This window comes from Aythya ferina (genome assembly GCF_964211825.1).
Source record: "Aythya ferina genome assembly, chromosome: 2".
Taxonomy (NCBI): Eukaryota; Metazoa; Chordata; class Aves; order Anseriformes; family Anatidae; genus Aythya; species Aythya ferina.
The window spans coordinates 6,939,791-6,960,579 of record NC_140297.1 but is presented as its reverse complement, the minus strand read 5'-3'; the positions used below and the strand labels follow the sequence as shown (position 1 = coordinate 6,960,579).

The 20,789-nt window shown below is 47.7% G+C and overlaps 1 protein-coding gene across 1 annotated transcript; it reads left to right on the top strand.

Annotated features, from left to right (window-relative positions):
* The first annotated feature begins 227 nt into the window (after positions 1-227).
* On the top strand, positions 228-20,281 carry WDR86 (WD repeat domain 86). Its single transcript, XM_084507324.1, has 7 exons — positions 228-463; positions 1,399-1,706; positions 4,491-4,632; positions 6,064-6,496; positions 13,252-13,387; positions 17,295-17,398; positions 18,909-20,281. The coding sequence occupies exons 2-7, from the start codon at positions 1,544-1,546 to the stop codon at positions 19,125-19,127; spliced, it is 1,197 nt and encodes a 398-aa protein (XP_084363450.1). The 5' UTR covers positions 228-463; positions 1,399-1,543; the 3' UTR covers positions 19,128-20,281.
* The last annotated feature ends 508 nt before the right edge of the window (positions 20,282-20,789 follow it).

Here is a 20,789-nt window from a genome sequence, read left to right as displayed (position 1 = left end):
CCTCGGGGAAGGCGAGGGGGGGGGGGCGAGAGGAGGAACAAAAGGCGATGGCTTCCCTCAAAGCCAGCCCCCGGCTCGGCAGCACGGGGAGGGGGACAGGCGGAGGGGCTGAGGGAGCCAAAACTGGAGCCTTTGGGAAGGGGAAGGAGGAAAAGAAGCGCGGCTGCCCTCCGGGGAACCGGCGGCGGGGCCGCTGCCCCCCGGGGGTCGCCCTGAGGCGGGGGGGAATGGCGCAGCCGCGCCGCGGAGCCGGGAGGCAGCCTGAGGGGGCGAAACGTGCCGCAGGAAGCGCTGCCTCCCCCCGAGGACGAGCCCGGGGACTCGGCGGGTGTGTGAGGGCGAAGGGGGTGTGGGATCCGAGCGCTTTTAGGGCGGTCATTGCAGGGTCCCAGCTGGGAACGACCCTCCCGCCCCGGCGAGTCTTCCCCCCCGCCGCCTCAGCGCCGGGTGACTGGAAGGAGAGGTAAGGGGCGGCTACAGCCCCGTGGATGGGGGGTGGGGGGCAGCTTTGGGGCGCCTCTTTTTTTGTTGGGGGTGCCTCTTTTTCTTGAAAAAAGGGGGCTGCCGTGCCGGGAGCACAAAGAGGGAGCTCCGAGGAAGCGGCAGAGGGCCGGGGAGAGGCCGCGGTTCCCGCCCGGGGGGGAAGCGGCTCTAACATGGAGGGAGAGCCGGCGCCGGGGACCCACCCCGGGGTGGCCTGAGGGGGGCACGGCGGCGGCGGGGGGAGCCCTTCCCTCTTCCCCCTCGGGCAGCACCTCGGTTGTTTTTGCCCCTCTGACCTCCCCAAAAAAACCCAGCCGGAGCCGGGGGAGGGGGTTCATCCTTCTGAGAGAGAAGCTGAGCCCCCCCCTCTAGCTCCGTTCCCCTCGCAAAGAGCCGAGCCCGGGGCGGAGATGCCGGGGGTCGTGTGGGAGGGATGGCGAGGAGGGTCCCTGAGGTGAGCCCGTGGTGGCTGTGGAGCTGAGGGGGGAACGAGGGGGATGGGGACAGGCAGTGCCTTTGGGCTCTGGGGGCCCGATGGGGTTGGGGTCCCCGCATAGGGTTGGGGTCCCCCCATAGGGTTGGATCCATCCCGCTCTGAGGCGTCTCCTCTTCAGCCTTGAGGTGGTTTAAAAAGACGAAGCGCGCCCCGCTGCCTCAGCACAGGGCTCCAGGTGCCCACGTTGTGGGGCTGGGAGGGTTTGGTCCACTCCCAAGGGGTTGGATGCCTGTGGAGAAGGTGCAGGAGTGGTTGGAAACCCATCTTCCACAGTGGGGCTTTCTGTGGAGAGAGGGGTGCTCGAGAGCCTGACGGCATCCTGCTTGAGGCAGCGATGCGTCCACGGGGGAGGTTATGGGATTTGGGGAGGTTATGGGATTCGGCATGTCCTTATCTCACCACTCTGTGTCCCTGTACAGGAGTCAGGACCCCCCGGCTGAGTTTTTCGGAGTCAAGGTAATGGCTGAAGTGGGTCGGTGGGAGACGGCTGGAGACCCACGGCGGTGCCAGGGGGGTGCCCAGCGCCCATGAGCTGACCCCCGAGCCTCTGCTGCCTTCGCCGGGATGGGGAACAGCGGCTCCGCCGTCAAGGTCTGTGCCGATCACCAAGGAGGCATCAACTGGCTGAGCCTCAGCCCCGACGGGCAGCGCCTGCTGACGGGGAGTGAGGATGGCACCGCAAGGCTCTGGAGCACGGCCGACAGCCAGTGCCACGGCCACTTCCAAGGTAGGGCGGTTGCTTTTCGCCTGCTTTTTGAGGCTGGGAGCCTGGGACAGGCCACACAGCATGTTCTGGGCTCTTTCAGTTCCTGCTGCCTGCTGCGCGGCCAAAATCATGCTTGTTTTCTTCTGGGCTTTTCTGAGGGTTGGTTGCTGTAATGTTAAGCAGAAGCTCTTTCAACCCAAACCAGGTTACCAGCACTACTGAAGGCACGGATCCTTTTATCTCAGGGTGTGGAACACAGCAGTTTAACTTCTGTCTCCTTCCAGAAGCCTTCTGTTTTACAGCCTGATGAAATCTTGACTTCTTATTATTGTCTCTGTATTTCTTTTGGTCCTTTTAATCATCTCACTTTTCAGATGATCTTTATTTAGAAGCTTTTGACCCAGAAACTGAAGTTTCTGGAAAGAAACTGTAATAAATAAGTTATTTTTTTTCCCCACAGAACTTTACATTTGACACAGAAATGTTAGCTGCTGGGCTTTTTCATTATAAATTGTTTTTGCATTATTAACAAAATTTATTATCCTTAAACTAACATTTGAATAATTAAAAGGAGAGGAAAAGCTCTGCAGAACCCATTCATGAGGGGTCACTCTGTGGACCAAAGATTATGTTTGTATTCTCACTCACTCGTGTTCTTTTTCTCTTAAAACAGGGAGGAAAAAAAAAAAAAAAGGAAGCTCTTAACATTTGGAATTTCTGATCCTTTTTTCTTCCAAAAATAAACATTGTTTGGATTTTTTTTTGTTAGTTTGTCTGCTTGTTTTTAATGATAGAGTATTGTCTTTTCCCCCACATCCTGCCATAGTTCTGTCTCCTGGAAAACTCCCTGCATTTGCTCTTTAGGGTCAGAAATCCATTTAAAGCACTAATTAACTTTGGACTAGAAAGATAAGGATACTGGATATTGTATATTCAGGATCTGGCTGCGAACTGATAGCTTTGGGGGTAAACTTAAAGAAGGTTGGATAGATTGTTTGTGAGCTGTCAATTGAATCAGATAATTGTATGTATTTTATATCCATGCACTCACACAATTCTTGTGTGAATTCATGTTATAAGAGCTATAATTACTAATCAACCTGTATCTGTAGCACAGCTTCAAGCTTCCACCACAGCATAATCGACCCACTTCTGTGGAGGCTGTTTTTGACCAGACCATCACCAGACCCTGTCTGCCAGAGGGGGTTTTGCCATCCTTTGTGTGGCTCAAGTAGTATCGATGGTTAAAATCTGACTGACAGACTTTATTTCAGTAACCAAAATGCTGTTTTGATCTTCTAAGAGCAGGATTAGAAGAAGCTGCTGCAAGAAAAATGCCAGTGGTTGAAACCTGCCCCGTTTAAGCTGCTTCGCAAAACGTTTTCAAGTAATATGAGGATGGGTATAGTTTACTTACAGTCCTACTTACAGGCCTGTTTAATTTTTGACATCTGGCGAATTTGCTTAAGAGAAAACAAGCCTGTGTGTTTTGTAATGTGGATTCTGATTTGCTGATTACTAAAAGGCTCTTGAAGTAGAGGAATTTTAACAAAATCACATTTTTGCAGTCAGCGAACCCAAGTGTTTTACTGGACAGTCTGCTTTCCCTCAGTTGTTTAGTAACTTGTTTGTACAACATGATTCTGTTTTTCTAGTGTCTTTGTCCACTTCTCTCCCTTTAATCACACTTGTTCTTTTTATATTTTTCTCTTTTCTAAATCCCAGTAAGGCCTCCTGGCTTCAGCCAAAGTCTGGGGCTCTCTTGTGACACTTCAGAAGAAACAGTTCTGGTCTGAAAACTTAGTCTGAATATATAAATATGAAAAAGTGTAAGAGCTAAAATCTGGGTAACAATCTTATCAGTTACCTAGATCGGTGACAAGATTTCACAGAAGAAATCTTGGACAAAGCCGGGCCCCAAATCCTAAGGTGGTTTTAAATGCAGTTATGTTTCATAAAACAACGTCACATCTTGCAAAGCAGCAACAGAAGCCTCGGGTTGCAATGTAGATTCCTCTTCGCTACCACTACCATATTTTTCAGCATGAAATTGTAGCGTAGCGGTTTTGTCTATTGTAACAGTAAATTCCCAACATACTCTGATTACTGTGTAAATAATTCTGCTCGTATTCTTTCTTTCTGTGTCATTTCCTAAAAGTGCACTGATGGTTTGAACACCGTGTTTTCACTCAGGTTATTAGTCCTAGTGGGGAAACTACTGGTTGACTTTTAGTTAGTTACGTTTTTTTGTTTGTGTTTCATTCTGCTTGGACAGTGAAACTAAACTTGCTGCTAAGGCTCACGTCTCTTCCTTTTTTCATAGTTTCATGATTTAGTTTAGGACTGTTGTTTGTGTCCTGATAATGGGCTGAGTTGAAATGCAGCCTTTTTTTTCCTGACCAGAAGAAGAAAGCCAAACCATTTTTTATTTAAAACAAACAAGCAGCCCCCACCCCCCTTTTTAAAAATGAGTTTTAAACTCCAGTAGGCTGAATTTTATTATACTGTTACTAATTCCGATCACTATGCTTTTATAAAATGATATGAGCTGCCTGATGGGTGGAACTGTGCTGTTTTACCTTTTCACTTGATCCTTATATCAATGAAGCAGAGTTTTCTACTGTTAATTAAACACGTTGTGTTTTACACAAATCCTTAAATGTGAAGAACATGGTTGTGCATTTAAAACTAGGGCTTCAGTCTGTTTGTTTGTTGGACTTTGAGTTAAGCTGAAGAGCACACCTAGTCTGCCCTGCCTGCATGCACCGTGGTTGAATGTCTGTACCTCTCTGTTCCTGTTCCTAGGGCATGAAAGCTACATCACCTTCTGCCACTTAGAGAACGAGGCCGCCTTCACGTGCAGCGCTGACCACACCATTCGGAAGTGGGACGTGGTGACGGGCCAGTGCCTGGCCATTTACCGAGGACACACCTCAATTGTTAACAGGTTGGTTCCACGCAGTTCTTCCATTGTGCTCCTGTTACCACGTGTGTTGTCGTTTTACTGCAACTTTCCATTACCGCGCTAATAAAATAGGTTGTGTAAACCTTTGAGTGCAAGCTACACGTGTTCCGTGCTGTAATGATTCGTTTTCCTAGCAACAGTGCTGACACATCCACAGACAGCAGATAGGAGAGAAATGAAAGGCACACAGCAGGGGAATTGAATCCAGTGCTAGGAATGAAATTCCACAAGAAATTATTCAATTGATAACAGATGCTTCTGATAAAGAGATGTAAAAACATCACGTCAAGCCTTTGAGTCACTGAGAGGCATAAAGTCGGGGCTGTTTCTGCAGTTACTATTCCTGCTCGTGCACATGAAGTTTAGTATGAAGCTGATTGTGCATGACTGATCGGCCCATTGTAAAGTCCTCTTAATCGCTGGGATGGTTTTAATTAATCACAAACAGAGCAGTAAAAGATTGATTTCTTTTTATGTGTGTTTTTTTTGTTCTTTACCGAACACAAAACACATACGATGTGTAGCTGGATCCTGTAAATAGGAGGGCTGGCTCCGTCTGTGTTTTGGCACTGGCCTGATTTTGCTTGAATCAGCAAATGGGGAAATGTGTTCCCTATTCATAAGTCTTTGTTGCCAGTTTGAAAGGTTCCAGAGGACCAAACTCAGCTGACAAAGGAGATAGGGAACATTATAACCTATCTCCAGTTGGGAAATGTGAACCGCAGAGATTGTTCTGTTATCCGTTACGTGTTTGTGCAGCTTCAGCTCGTTATTGCGGAGGCCCATTGAGCTGAATTCTTGAGCTGCAATCTCTAGTTTGCTCTTTAGTCCTGTTAGAATTGGGGTGCTCTTGCTCTACCCTTTTTAAGATCCTGCACTATGAGAAATTAGCTGTACAGTATTTTTTTTTCTGCACTCTCTATCTGTTGATAGAAATATGTTTGTATTTCTACATCATTAGTTACAGTCCAGGTTCTTGGAATGTATTTTGTAGTTTAATTCCAAGCGATTTTCGTAGGTCAGTTTATAAGTAATTATCTGCAAAGAAATACTAATACACACTTATCAAGAAAAATGAGCTTTTTGTAAAAACAAAAATCCACCGCCAACTAGAAAAACACGCAGAAGAACCACGACACTACCCGCCCCCACACTGCCCCTAACAAATTAACAGCTGTTAATTAGCGTGTATAACTTACGAAAAGTAGTAGTGCTGCTGGAAAAGAGTAGAAAGTGTAGAAAGATGTCTGTTCCTAAATAATGTGTTTGAGACAGGCTGAATCAGAGTTACGTGTGTTGTGTTCATGCTACTGTTGCTAACTTCAGTGTGCTTGGAAGGAAAATTGTGACAAAAAAATCAGATTACGTCAAAAGAGTGATAGTGTTAATAGATATAAATGTTATTCTTGACAGGATCCTGGTTGCCAAAGACTATCTCTTTAGTGGCTCCTATGACAGGACGGCCCGCTGCTGGAGTGTGGACAAGGAGAACCAAATCCAGGAATTCCGGGGCCATCGGAACTGTGTCCTGACTCTAGCTCACTACTCCTCCAAGGATGTCCTCGAAGAGGAGGAGGAGGAGGAGGAAGAGGAGGAGAAAGTGAGCAGAGACCTCCTGGTGACAGGTAGCACGGACTGCACTGTTAAGGTCTGGTGGGTGTCCAGCGGGCGCTGTTACCAGACTCTGCTGGGACACACTGGGGCTGTTTTATGCCTTATACTTGACGCACCAAACAGGGAGCTGTTCTCTGGCAGCACGGATTACACCATTCGAACGTGGAATATTGTCACTGGTGAGCAGTTGAAAGTGTTCAAAGAGCACCAAGGATCAATAATTTGTCTAGAGGTAAGAACGGAGGCCTTCTCAAGAGCCATTCGAAGTGGGTGTCCATATCCTGAGTGTGTGGGCCTCAATTTTCTCTTCCATTCACAGAATGGAAGCTCTTCTGAGACAGGTTATAAATGGTGAGCGTGAAACGTTCATGAAATAACAAAATAATTGTGCTCTGTGGTCTTGGAACAACTCTTCTTTCTCTGAAACGTGTTACGGTGTCCTCTTGGCTTCTAGTGGCTGTCTTGGTTTAACTTCTACCTCAGTATTTATTCCGAGCTTCCTAGGTCTTGAAATTCATGTGGGGTTAGCAGGGAGCACTGTTCTTCTGGGTAGGGTTATGTAGGGTCTGTGTTCACCAAACTCTGAAGAAATTTAACCTGAGTCCCGTCCCCAGATGGATAACTTAAAAAGGGGAGGGTAAAAATCAGAGTAAAGCAGATACCTTCCAAAGAAAAAAAGGACAAAACACCAAAAAACAAGCCAAAATTATGGGCAAGAGATACTAGGAGAGCGTAAAGGTGAAAGAAATCCTGCTGTTAAAACCACGCAAACATATTCTGAAAAAGAGATGGCCAAACAGCAGAGTGGGCAAGGAAAGTGGAAAAGAGTAGAGCTTGGGGGAGAAAAATCGGAAATAGTGAGGGAAAGAGGGGGAAAAATTAGTGTGAATTGAAAAACTGTACCTTATTTTTCTGTTTGCAGTATTTGGCTGGTGGATGTTGCCAAGTTTGCTAACGTTGGAGGGGAGGGAAAGGGGTTAAGGAGATGAAGAAGGAAAAGGGGAACCACGTAACATGTATTTGTCTGCAAAGTCCGTTATTCACCAGAAAATATTAATGGAGTGTTTAAAGGAGGTTTGTAACTTAAATTTCAGGTCAGGAAAAAATGTGTTTGAATAGATGTGTCATATTAACTTCCATCAGACAATAGTTTTCTCACTGCTCTGCTTGTTTATGGCCCTACCAGCTTTTCCTTTAGGGAGGCTGCAGTATCTGTTTTTAATAGCTGTGCAATAAAAGTTGCCTTTGTTTCTGAAGAAGATGGTCACAGCCGACACTAATGGACTGAAAACCCAATGGTACTGAAGGAATTCTGTTTTCCTGCAGTCTTAGAAAGGAGAAAAGAGCTAAATTGTGATGCCCTGGAGTAATCTTTGTCTTGCTTGGGTGTTACAGCTTGGTCCTGAGATAGCGTGGTCATGTCTTTGAGGATGCTCAAGTAAAGCTGCTGCCGTTCCTAGTGTCACGCTATGTTTTGCTGCTTAATTGCTGCCCTTCTCCGAGGCACAGATTGGCAAGGACAGAGCTTGCTTTAATTTAATTGGGCTCTCGCTAAAATCGTTAGACAAAACTGGCTTGACCCTCTCCCAGAAGCCTGGGAAATGCAATTAAGTTTGTTGAATGCTCCAGAATGAGCAGTGCTCCTCCGCTCGTGAGCACGGAGTTAAACAATGGCTTTAAACAAACACAGCTTCTTGTGGGGGGGAGAAGAAAGGCGAACCCAACACATCTCCTTGGAAGACATGAACAATTCGGGGTAGAGGAGGCCTGCTGCTGCCACGGCTGTGCTGGCAGCGCTCCTGGCCAAATCCTCTTCCCGGAGCCCATCGCCGGTTGGTGTCTGAGGCTGGGTACACGCTGCCCCACAGAGACCCTGCAGTTTTAAGGCCCCTAAACCCTACCCCAGCTTGAAGAGTCGCTGCTGAACAGCTTCAGCCCGTCGATCCTTCCTCTTTCGCACTGGGTTCAACTCGAGCCTTTCTGTTCCACTTGGCCGCCTCTCCGTGCAGCCCACGTGGGATTTTTCAGCCTTTTATAAAAGGGTCAGTCACCAGAATCCATACAAAGGTGGCACAACAGAAGGGAAACTTCCTGAACAGAGGTGTTTTGTTTTTTATTATTATTTTTTTCTTGTTGTTTGTTTGCTCTGCTCTTTGTCCTAACGACTTTTTGTTCTCCCGAAGCTTTTGGAGCCTTCTTTGCCCGGGGCTTCTTTGTGTCAGTGTTGCAATCTGTGTCAGGGAGTTAGCGGAGCATTTTTCTAACAGTGGGCCAGGGAGGGCTGGGAGGTAGTTGTGAGTCCCTCCCGGTAGCCAGCAGTTTTAATTGTTGGCAGTAATTGCTTTCTTCGGGGGTAGAAGAGTGAGCTGCTAATTACCCCAGATTTTTACTCCCCTGTCCTGGAGGAGCAGAGCTGGTCCCAGCAATTACAGGCGGTTGTTACCTCCTCACCGGCTGGTAAATGCTTGTGTGAGGAGACTGATGGGGCAAAAAAAAAATCCTTGTTTTCATTTTATTTATGCAAAAAAAGGCTCCGAAGGCAGGCTGACCTTTCAAAAAGTTTGCGAAAATGACTTTGGCCAGAGGACAGGGAAAGTTTGGATATCGAGACCATGTTTTTTCCCCAACTTTAAAATGCGCTGTCATTACCCGGAGTGCCCCGGGATGCTCTGAACTGCTGAAATGAGGCCTGGGCTGTTCCCGTTGCTTTCCAGTAAATACCAGGAGCCTTTCTGTAGCGTGGATGGAGCCTTTCTGGGCAGATAGCACAAAGCACGCTTGTGTTTTCCACCTTGCTTCCTGCAGCATGAAGAGCAGAGAGGTGATGCCGTGGACACGTTTGGATTTTGAATGTTCCTCGGTTGCTCTGAGATCCTTTAGGTGCATCGATTGGAGGAGCTTGAGGATCCTAAACTAGGAGAGAAAGCCCTGGTTAGCTTTTAGCTCTCCTTTTTCCCCTTTCCTTGGAGAACCTGGAGGATGGAGTGAAGAGAGCGAGCCGTTCCCATCTTCCTGTGCCTCGTCCTGTCCGGGCTGACTGTCCCGCACGTGCTGTGCTCCCCTCATCGTTCCGCTGCAGGTCCCAGCTTCCCCTCCTGCCACTCCTCCTGCTTCCACTGATGTTTTCCCAGAAGATTTGCTGCCTGCTGCGAGGATCGTGTCCGAGCTCGGTGCCGTGGCAGCTCAGGCAGTCAGGCGAGGTAACCGGCAGCCAGAGCTCCCTCCCTGCTCTCCCGCAGCGCGTCGAGAGCTTGGCAGGCGAGGGCCAGCAGCTGTTCTGCGTGCTCCCTCTCCGCCCGAGAGCCAGCGGTGAGGTTTTATAGGAAGCAACGGGGAAGAAGCAAGGGTGGGCTGAGAGGAATCACGCAGCTCGTTCCGCTTCTTCCACTTAAAAAACTCAGAGCCCTGCTATTTGTAATTAATAATCGATTTTGCTTTTCCTTAACGCGGCCGTCTGCAGTAACCCTGGCCTAAGTATTTCCTTGTGTATGTTGTTCCAAACGCCTCCAAAGTGGTTTTGCAAATCGTTCTCAGGGATTGCTTTGTCGTTTGCCGATTGTTCAGGCCGTGTATTTGTAAAAGCTGTGCTGCCAGAAGCTGGCAGGAGGAAAATGATCCAGCTTGGTATTTAGCTTGGATGCTACAGGGAACGTTCTTAGGAGGATGAGAATTGCAAAAGGAGTTTTAAATGAACACGCGTGGGCAAGGGCTTGCTTCTGGTTTTCCTGCAAGAGATCCTTTGTTGGGAACATTCCCTTTGGTCGTCTCTCCGAGCTGGCGAGGAGAAAAGAATGCTTTGAGCAAAGCCATTGCCTGAACTCCGCTTGTGCGCTTAACTGTTGTGAGCACGGGGACAGAATTGTTTTCCTTGTCACATCAACTGAATGAAGTGCACGTAGGTTTTGTAATTCGTTGCATAATTCATCAGAGGGTGAAGATACGAATTAGAGGGATCTGAACTTGTACAACACCTTTAGAAAAGGGTCGTGCTTCTAGGACCATTACTTTGCACTGAAGAAGTTGAAAAACGCTCTTTAGCAGCCAGACCAGAGAGCTCACTCTAGATGGATTCTCAGTTTAAAAAAAAAAAAAAACAACAACAAAAACAAAACCCAATCCCTTGCCCACAGGGAGTTCTTTAGCTCATTAAAATGAATGTGGTTTGAATGGGATCCTGAAAGTCTAACTCGGCTGAAGGCTCGCGGAGCTGTAACTTGAGGCTGCTCCAAGCTGGTGATTGCTGACTTGGAAGCAGCTGCGAGCAGAAGACCCAGCTGACAGGTTGTAGGAACACCAACCCCCACGAAGAGGAAGAGCTGGCAGTGGGAAACGGGGTCGACGTGAACTCGAGTTCCTGGCAGCTGGCTGGGGGCTAAATTGTGGCTTACACAATTTCGGGAGACACAATGGGGAGAGCAAAGTCCGTTCCTGGAAGCTGCGGGGTGAAATACCTGCTAAATAATTCTGCTGCTGTGCTGTTGGCATTCACACAGGTGGAAATTGTCTTAAGCTGCTGCAAGTATTGACTTCAGCCAAGCCCGTGGAGCAACAGGGTTGGGACTGCCTTGAGAGACCGGCCCTTGGTTTGCTGTTTGGTGGAGCTGTGGCGTGTCTAGGGGCTGCCACCACCAGCAGGGCTGCATAAAATGAGCAGTTTTACGTAAAACCTGGAAATGCTTCAGTGTTTGCAACCTGTAGTCTGCCACTGCTGTATCTTTGCAGCTTAAAGGCCGGTGTCACTGAGCTTCTTCACGGACCAGCACACCTCCAGGACTTCGGGCTAAGGACTGAGACGAATTTCCTTCCTTCTGGTGTCTGGGTTGCATCTGGTGCAAAACAAAGTCCCTCAAAGCAACGAGGAAAAACGAACGGGCCAGAATTACAGCTATCAACGTGGTGATTTTTTTTTTTTCCCCTCTGTCTGGCTCAGGCTTTAAAACCGGGCATCTGATTGTCATCAGCTTTTTTTTTTTTTTTTTTTTTATTTATTCTTTTGAAGCTCCTCGGGTCTGAAATGCCCACTCAGCTTGTTAGTATCCGAGCTGCGAGTCCCTCGGGTGCTGTGTGCTCTGCCACAGGTGGCCTTGCCTCGCCTTGCCATGCTTTGCCTCGTCCGGAACTTTGTCGGGCTCTTAGCCAAAGGGAACAAAGGGCTTCGAAGCCAGCCAAGGGAAATACAGCTCTGAAAATATCACTGCTTCTCCAGGCACTTGCAGATTACAGCGTGTAACTCTTTCTCCTGATCGTTTGGAAACCAATAGCTGACAGGCTGGGGTATATTCGGGAAATCTATTGGGTGAAATTTTACGTTTTTCCTTTTAAATCATAAAGAAGTTAAATTCTTCACTAAGAACAGGGCTGGAGATAGGGAATTGGGTAGGGATTTCACAGCCTGTTGGGATGAGGGGAGGGAAAAGGCCTGGTAGTTTGTGAGGGGGGGCTGCAAGCCCACAAGTATTTGCTGAAAATGAGCACACCTGGATGCCCGGACACAAAATAGGGTGCCAGTTGTGGTACCAGGGAAGCCTGGCCCCCATCAAAGCTACAGCATGGTCTTGTCTTCTGGTGGAGAAGGCAGCATGCTCCGTTTTAAGGTAGAAACTGTTTCAGATATCTGCTGCTGGTGGATCTGATTTGCGTCTTCACCCTGAGCTGATGGCTCTCGCTGGGTTTCCCCACCAGCAGCTCCTTCGTGCCCTGCATTTTGCAAGCACCACGGTTCTGCTGTTGGGCTTGGGCTGTGCCATCCAGCAGGCTGCTCCACCTGCTGGGATTTCTGATGGGATTTCTGATAGGAACGACACCTTTACGGAGTGGGGATGGAGGTGGGAGAGGGCGAAAAACATTTCAACCTGGCAGAAACAGCGTGCAAAGAGCAGAGAAGGAGGGTTTATAACAATGCAAGGTGGTGGAAGAGCCAGCCCCTTAAAAGTGACCTCAGAGCAAGACCCAGCTCCAGTTTTTTGTCATTTGTTCTCCACTTGGTTTCCTGCAGGTGTCTGCCAGTCCCTTGAGCCTTCTGATCTGTGCGTGGGGAGGGGAACCATGGCGTTGTTCCTCCTTAACATAAATCCTGTGTCCCTGGGGAGTTGGGATTCCCCCTCCCGGCTCTCTATGCCTCTGAAACGGATTGCCACAAGTCTCTGAACCTTACCTCGAAGGGTTCCTGTGAGAGCACGTTGTCCTCCTGCCTCCAGGTGGTGGGCCAGCTCTCAGCCTGGGCTCACAGCTCCGTGGAACTGTGGCTGTTGAAACCTTCCGCTCATTTTCCTCAGCTGAACACCGAGTGCAAGACTTTTCTTTGCACCAGAGGGCTTCCCTGCGAAGCTGTTGGTGTGTACCAGCTGGCTTCACAGCCTTGCACAGGTCAGTAACGTCCTCGCTGACTCAATCTCCCTCCTGCAATCCTTCCCTTGGCTGTGTCTGCGTGGAAAGGAGAAAACAACCTCATTCACTGCTGAGCTCACAGGGTGGAGGATGACGGCCATCCACGAAGAGCTGTTCTTTGGGTTTTACAGGCAGGCTTGCTCTACACTCCCAGCAGAAGAGAATCTGGTTGAAAATGTTTAGAAACCCGTGTGAGAATAGTTACTCATCTAATCTCTAGGTAATGGTCCAAAAAGACTTCAGGAAACAAAGGTACAAGACCCGAGGAAGAGTGAGCGTTTCCAAATGACCTTGTGCAGAGCGATCCTGTTATTCTCGTGTTTCTGTTGGGTGGAAATGTATTTTGAATTTACATTTTTTTGTTACTCAAGATTGTTCTGGGGTTTTCGTTTTAATTAAAACGAAGTGTTTTAATTAAGTGTTCTTGTCAGTGAGGCTCTGCAGAGACCGCCACGCAGGTTTGTTGTGTTTTTTTTTTCCCTTTTTTGAGGCTGTTCAGTCAGAAGCCGTGACTTCAGATGAGTCACTGCAGCGCAGCTCTCTCACCAGCAGGCCTGAGAGACTCTTGCTGATGTTTTTTTTTTTTTCTCTTCCCTTCAGCTAGTGAACCGGCACCTGTACTCAGGCAGCGCGGACAGGACGGTGAAGTGCTGGTTGGTGGACACTGGGGAGCGAATCCAAACCTACAAGGCTCACAAGCACAGCGTTAGCACTTTGAAATACCACGCTGGCATCTGTAAGTTGCCTTTCCTGTGTTCAGCAATCCCCTGTCTCCTTGTGGATGTTTGTCTTTGATCAAAGCTTGTTCCTAGAGGACACAGTAGCTGCGAAGGCTCGTGAAACCGTCGCTTTTTTCAGCTCCAGCATGTTTTGTGCTCGGTATCAAACACTGCTGCGCTGCTCCATGTGAGAAGCTTCGATCTTCCCATCATTTCCCACCTCCCTCTTCCAGCATGTGAAGGGGCAGCTGCTTTATTTCTGCTAGGAAGGGAAGGGGCTTGGATCCAGAGCTGTCTGGGGGCTGTTTGTGCGGCCACGCTTTGGCTTCACCACTCTGATGTCTGTCGGTCTGCTTCTGCTGCGTATTTGGGGACACGAAGTGCTGCCCTGTGCCTGCCTCTGCCACCCTGTCAGTACTGTGTAAGGGATTGCCCTAAACAAGAACCACATCTCGAGTCCACATAGCATGCTCTGACCAAGAAATCTCTTTAAATCCCTCTCCTGGCTGGTTTTCCTTCTGCATGCCATCTGTGTGCTTCGGGGTTTGGGTTGCAAGGCTACGGCTCTGCTTTTATCAGCCTGTTCTTCTGCCACTGACATCAGACCTGATGAGCCTTCATTCACTTCCCAGACAAGTATTTCTCTGCCATCCATGTCACCCGGTGAAGGAATACCTGTCTTTAGCTGCTCTAGAAACTGCAGAGCTTTTCTGCTTGTGATTTCTGTACTTCAGCTCTGCAACCAACACGTGAGACTAAAAGAATGGTTACTATTGGACCTTAATAACTCTTTTGGAAGATTATTGGCATGGTGGTGATGAATGGGCTGTTGGACATGGCCAAATACCTGACCACACTCATCATCCAGTAACCGAACTCATTGCTTAATTGTGTTTGGAAACAACACAAAACCCAACCCATAGGTAGACTTAGATTTTTAGCAGGTAAGCCTTTTTTTTTTTTCTGGCCTTCCTTTTAATGGACCCACAGCACTACCGGCCTCTATTAAAATAGTTAATCATAATTAATTTCAGCTCCCAGAACTGCCCTGTGCTTTAGTTGCTGCTGATTTAAACTCGTGCAGGTGGCTAAAAGGCTGAAATGGAAGGGAAAGGGGTCTGAGCTTACGCTGCAAAGTTATTATTGCTCAAAAGAAGAAAGTCAGGCTCAGACAGAAGTTTAATCATCTGGGGCCACCCCCACCAACCCTGCGGCTTTCTTTCTCTTCCCCCTCAGCCCCACGCCCTGTCCCTGCTGTACACATCGCTGCGTTTCCCTCGCAGTCTCTCAAAATGCAGGCAGTGTTGTTGCTGCATTTAGTCAGACCTGTGAAGAACATCCTGCTAGTGTGAGAGAAGTGTGTGTAGTGTTAGTTAAAAATCTCATTTTTAAATCAGATGCAGAAATAGTAAAGGTGTCAAACAGGGCAAACTGAATCCTTCCACTTGAGGGGTGGAATACACGTCATGGAAAAATGCTGGGGCTGCAACTGAATAATAATCCAGATGCGTTTTAATTCTTGAAGGAGGAAATTTCCCTCTAAAAATGAATTTATATACTATGATTGGTTGTGTTAAGTAATGCAATTCTCTAATAGCTGCAATTGTGATTGAAACACAGCTATTAGCTACTGGGTAAGTAAGTGATCAAAGGCATATGCACTCGATACCAAATATTAGAGTTAATGTAGCTTGAAATTCGAGCTGCTCACCTAGGACAGATGGGCACTGTGCGTGCATTCTCTGCTTTTCAAAAACGTGGAGAAAATAATTCCAGATAAATTAACTTTGTTTTCCATTATGTCGCACGTGCACCTGCCCAAGAAGACAGAAGGAATCTCGGCTGAGAAGTGGTAATTTTCTTTTAGAAGATCTGAATTTTTTTGCTTGTTATCTGATCAGTACCCACAGGCTTGGTGCCTCAAAGATTTCACAGTGTAAATAAGGAAACGTAGTCAGAGGAGGGCAGGAAAAATATACACGTGTTTCCTAAATGGCTCTCTATCATATAGGCAGGCCAGACAGATCTGAGAACTAAGCCTAAAATAATCAGAATATGTTTCTAGTGGCTTTCCTCAGTACGCTTCTGGAATTAATAGCATGGGGAATATTAAAGCTTGTTCTCAGCTTCATTAACTTAATGATATTGGCTTGGTTATTTCTCTCCTGCAGTATGTGCATGGTCATTAAGAATTTAATTCAGTTTATTTTTTTTTCATGACACAAAATTCCCAAGGGAACGTTTAAAACCTGTCCACCCTCCCAAGATACTGTGAAATTTAAGTAAATTATAAAAAATGAATTGTTATTTTTATATATTAATTGCTTGTTTCACAGAGGTGCACATATAACCATATTTAAATGCTGAATCTGGGTTACATCAACAGCTCGGCTCTAAAACTCAGAGCTGCAGAGAAGCTCCCTAAATCTAGAGTGGCAGTTCAAAAGACGTAAAGGATGCTTGTCAAAAGCAAAATCCTGATAGCTGAAACAAACTGACAGCTGCACAGAGAAAACAACTCTTAATTGGTTCTTACTCGGTGTGTGTGTGTGTAGTAGGCATTAAGTGATTCCCGTTCACTGAAAAGAAATACCTTGTTCTGTGCTTTACATTGGTGTTACTGCTTTGCAGAATGGGACAAATGCTTTTTTAGGACTGTGTTGGCAACTGAGTTTGTGCAGGCCCATAGAAAATGAGGCAGATTTTTCCACATCCAGATGTTTCTTGAAGGTGTACCCCGAAGTACCCAGCCTCCTGCTGTTTAACTGGAAGCTGAGAAGCTGATGGCAGTAGGTAGCCCGTTCTCATCTCTTACTTTAGCCCTGAATTTACCATGTGTTAATTTACCAACGTGCTAATTTCTTCACATCTATTTAGAAATCCATTGCCCAGCTACTCCCAAAAGATAAGACATCAGCAATCTGTTGTTTTCAGGCATTTCAGTTCTGTAAAAGTCTTTCCACTCTAGTGGCTTTTGCAGAGCCATGAAAGGCAGGGAGCAGTGAGTATGTTGCTTTTTGCACATCTGAAATTTTTATCTCTAGATAAACTCGAGGAATTTGGGGTAAGTGAAGGGAAAATAACTGTTCACGAGGACAGTTTGTGACCCTTAAAGCATGCAGATGTGCTCCCTTTGGGGCGTAATGCTAAGCACACAGCCTAAATGTTCAATACTGCCTTACGCTTCCTGGCTGCAGCAAATCCAGGGTCTAACGTGAAGCTCCTGAAAAGCTGAGAAATTGTTCTCTGAGCATGTTAAGATACCCTGCGGAAACCTGATCCTCAGTCAAAATCCCTGCTCGTGCTTAATTTAGTTTAAAAACACAAATCTCGCGGCACATTTACAATATCTAGCACCTAGAAGAGAAGAGTTACAGCCCAAATCCTCAAATAGTTCTGTACCGAATCAGGTTATAGCCCAGGCCTTGAGTCGCTTAAAGGCTCTGCCGCTTGCAAAGACCCTAAGCTGCAGGATTTAGCTGAAGAAATCTACCACGCTGGAAGAGTTTATAAAGCTTCCCGTAAAGCTGCCTGCACCTGCTGCTCACCTCCGAGGCCAGATCTACCCGTGGTATTTTAACAGAGACAGCCAGACGTTTTGACAGTAAGCTTTTGGTTGAAAATGGGGGAAAATACGTAAAATGATGAAGCTGGGGCCAAATTCATCTGATCAGAATGGGAAATAGCTACAAAGGGATGTGTGGAGGGAGTTCAGTGTTTGAAGACTACAAATGAAGTCAGGCGTGCGGGGGCTGAAATTGAAATGATCAGAACTTGCTCTACCTGAGAAGAGGCTCAGGCCAAATGATGATATGCCCCGGTCCTTTGTGAACTGGTTTTGGGAAGGTTTGTGAACTGGTGTGAGCTGGTGTTACGTGGCTGCTCACGCCTGGCCTCGTGCCACGCCGTGTGGTTGCTTTGCAGTGTTCACAGGAAGCGGGGATGCCTGCGCCAGAGCTTTCAATTCCAGGAGCGGCGTCCTGCAGAAGATCTTCCGAGGACACAAGTTCATCATCAACTGCATCCAGGTACCAAAGGGGCTTCTCTGCTGGGGTTTCACTTCTGATTTCTCCCCCATTGGTTTCGTGGCTCTTCTCCCTGTGACGTTGTGCTGGGCTAAGATGAAGCGTCACAGACTCAAACATTCCCCGTGCAATTTTAGAAAAACTCCAGTGAGGATAAGCGAAACCTTATAAAACCCTATATAAAATAATAAAATACTGTCTTTGGCATATATTTTTCTATAGGTATGAAGATGACAGAGCAGCTCTGTATTGATATCTGGTCCACCTCCCACCAGACAAAGGGAAGAATCTCTGCTGCTGGGTTAAAAATGTTCTGGAAGTTAATTGAAGCCCTTCAAAAGTTGCACGCATGTTGTCCTCAAGGGCTACGGGCGTTTCAGTATAAAAGTGGGCACGTTAGTAATCCTTGCGGGCAGTGCTAAGACCAGTTTTGTGGTTTAAATTACACTGCAAGGAGTCCTGGAGGGAAAGTTTGAGTCCCTGGGTGCTTTGGGAGATCCACATTTCCCCATGTCAGGCTCTCGGTACAAGCTGAGCACAGGATGAGGATTTTGATGAAGAGCATGAGACCCTGTCAGCATTTTTGGCAGGCTGAAGGTCGAAAGAAAAACGAGAGGGGATGAAATTCCTGTTGGAGCTGATCCCAAGCGTACATACTTGTGAATATGCTCCTCTTGTATGTTTTTTTTTCTGAATTAGCACGTGGCTAGCTGGTCTTAAACTGCAAATGCTTGGCTGTTGAGCAGGTTTTGTAGCAGAGGGTCACCTGGATGCAGGTGAAGTTGGGTAACAGCTGCGAGAATCACTTCGCAGCACTGCCGAGAGCAGAGCTTGCCTCTGTACTTTTTTGTAATTTAATTCCCAAGGGTAAAACATCCCGGGAAAGGAGAGGACTGAGAAGTGGCGACTTTAATCTGAACCGGTGTGGGAAGGGGAGGATGAACGAGGCCGATGGCTTTCTTCTGGGGGCAGGGGGGTAACTGGAAACACTGCCAACGGAGAGAATGTTGCAATGAGGAACATAAACTTCAGGGCAGCATTGAGGTTAAATTTCTGGAGGTTTGCAAGAACAAAAGATTTCAGAGGGGGAATTGTGCAGATTGTGTACTGCAGAGGAAGAAGGGAGGTGGTAAGGACAACTCCTGACCCACCCACCGGTGCTGATTTTCGGTGCTGCCTTCAGCTTCAAAACCAGCAGGCTGAAACCAGCACAGAAATTCCCAGCTCCAGCCTACACTGACACTAAGAAGTTAGCTCCCCGTTGCTTTTCTGGTAGATTTAAGTTATTTATAACCCTTGCTGTTTATATTTGATGGCTCTGTGAAGTGGCTGAGAAACGAAGCCTGACTTGGTAACATCTCATCCCACTCCAGCCGTTTTCGTGATAATTTATACCGGCTCCTGCGACGAGCTATCGGGTCTTAAGGACCGGTTCAAGCTGCGTTCGCTCTGATTTTGGGTTGTGCTTGTTCGGAGCCGTGCAGTTTGATGCTGTGTGACCCTGTTGTTGCAGATCCACAACGAGCTGCTGTACACGGCTTCCCACGACGGCACGCTAAGGATCTGGGACATCCGGGGGATATGCAAGAGGAATAAGCGGCGCTTGAAGAAGGAGCGGTCGGCGCAGGGCAGGAGCTCGCAGAAGGGAAGCCTTTCTCGGCTTTTCAACAACAAAGTGGGCTGCATGGTGCAGCAGGAGAACGGCGACCACGAGACCGTTGAACTCATGTGACTGTCTGGAAGGGACTTCTCAGCCGTGACCAAAGCTGAACCTTTTGTTTTCTGCACCACTGTGTCCATGTAACCCAGAACTTGGGAAGAAGAGATGGGAAACTGCTTTGCTCGAGCCTTTTACAAGCCAGGATTGATTCTCTGGGACTGGCAGACAAGACTCCAGTCAGGCCACCCCCCCCCAGCTGACTCTCAGCTGAGCATGGGGGGGGTCAGGTGATGTCTCTGTGCTGGGTGTGTAATTAAGGACTTGATTTACAACTGCTTTTTTTCCAATTTCTCTGGCACAGAGGCATTTCACCCTTCTGCCTGTCTGGTACCTAATGAGAAGCGGTTCCTCCCGTTCCTGTTGCCTGTTCACACGCCCTCTGTCCAGCTGAATGCAGCAAGTGAAGGTGCCTTGCAGTGGGACTACGAGTTCAATGATCAAGGCTGACCTTTGGGTTGTTTTTTTTACTGATCAGACCGATGAAGGCGGGAGGATACGGCCTAGCAGGGAGGAGTTTAAAGCAGGCTGGAGACCTCTCTGGGAAGCTGAGAGCATCAGGACAGCGATTAAATTGCTAAATGAGAGACCAAGCCACACCTCAGACCTCTTGGGCTAAGGCACAGCAAGTTGTCCTTCTCCCAGCCGCCTCGTAGGATCCTTCTTTAAGCTCTCACGCTTCAGAAAGGAAGCAGCAGTGGCCCCGTGTGCTTCTCGTGTGTGCTGCCAGGGGCGCACACGCTGCCAACCACCTGTTTTTCCCCAGGCACAGTTTCCCAGATGGGAAACTCCTTACGTGCGTCTGGGACTGGCCTCGGCACAGCCGGGGCTGGAAGCTGGGCATCCTCCTTCTATCCATGGGGAGTTTTGAGCATGTTTTTGAGGCAGAACAGGAAGATTTATTGGGTCGCTAAGCAGTTGAAGTCGAGGGTACTTCTCCCAGTCTTTTTCCAGGTTCATTCCTTTCTGATAACCACTGAGCCATGAATAAACAAGGGTTCTTCTATTTTTCTATTCGCAGATATAGCTCTTTGTAGGCCCAGTACAAAAATAGCTACCCACATGTTTTTATTTTTATGGCTTTATTTATTCTGTACTACGGCAAGATTAAAAAAATAATGCTGTAATTCCTTTTTAGAATGGACTAATAAACATGTGGCATTTACAGATAACTGCCTGCTTATTACTCGTGTTTGGCGGGGATTTGGCCGCCTGCAGAAGCGCAGCAGCAAAGAATGGCTGGAATATGGAAAAATAAACATACGCTTTTGAAAACATTTCTTTCCTTTCCCTCAGTGCTGGGGCCAGGCAGGCGCGCTGCGGAGCTGCCCTGCCTCCTGCCCGTGACCGGACGGATCGAGCTCAGTGTCTGTAGTCAGGGGAAGGGGTGACTGGCCCCAAACCAGAGCACAATACTAAGGAAAAATTGTGTGTGATGAAGAGCCATGCACAGCAGCTGAAGCGTTGGGTCAGGGCTGTCAGTGCTGCTACGTACGCTGCTCACCTCTCCTGCTGAGCAGCTTCCTTAGCTCTTACCTGGCGGGTTTCTGCAGCGAGTTGGGAAGAACGTTTTAATTATGTTAAACGCCTGCTAAGAGACCAGCTTTGGAGGGCATCTGCATACTGTACACTCATTCCCCTGTAACTCCGGCGGGCCCCTTTGTAGCTCGGCGCTGG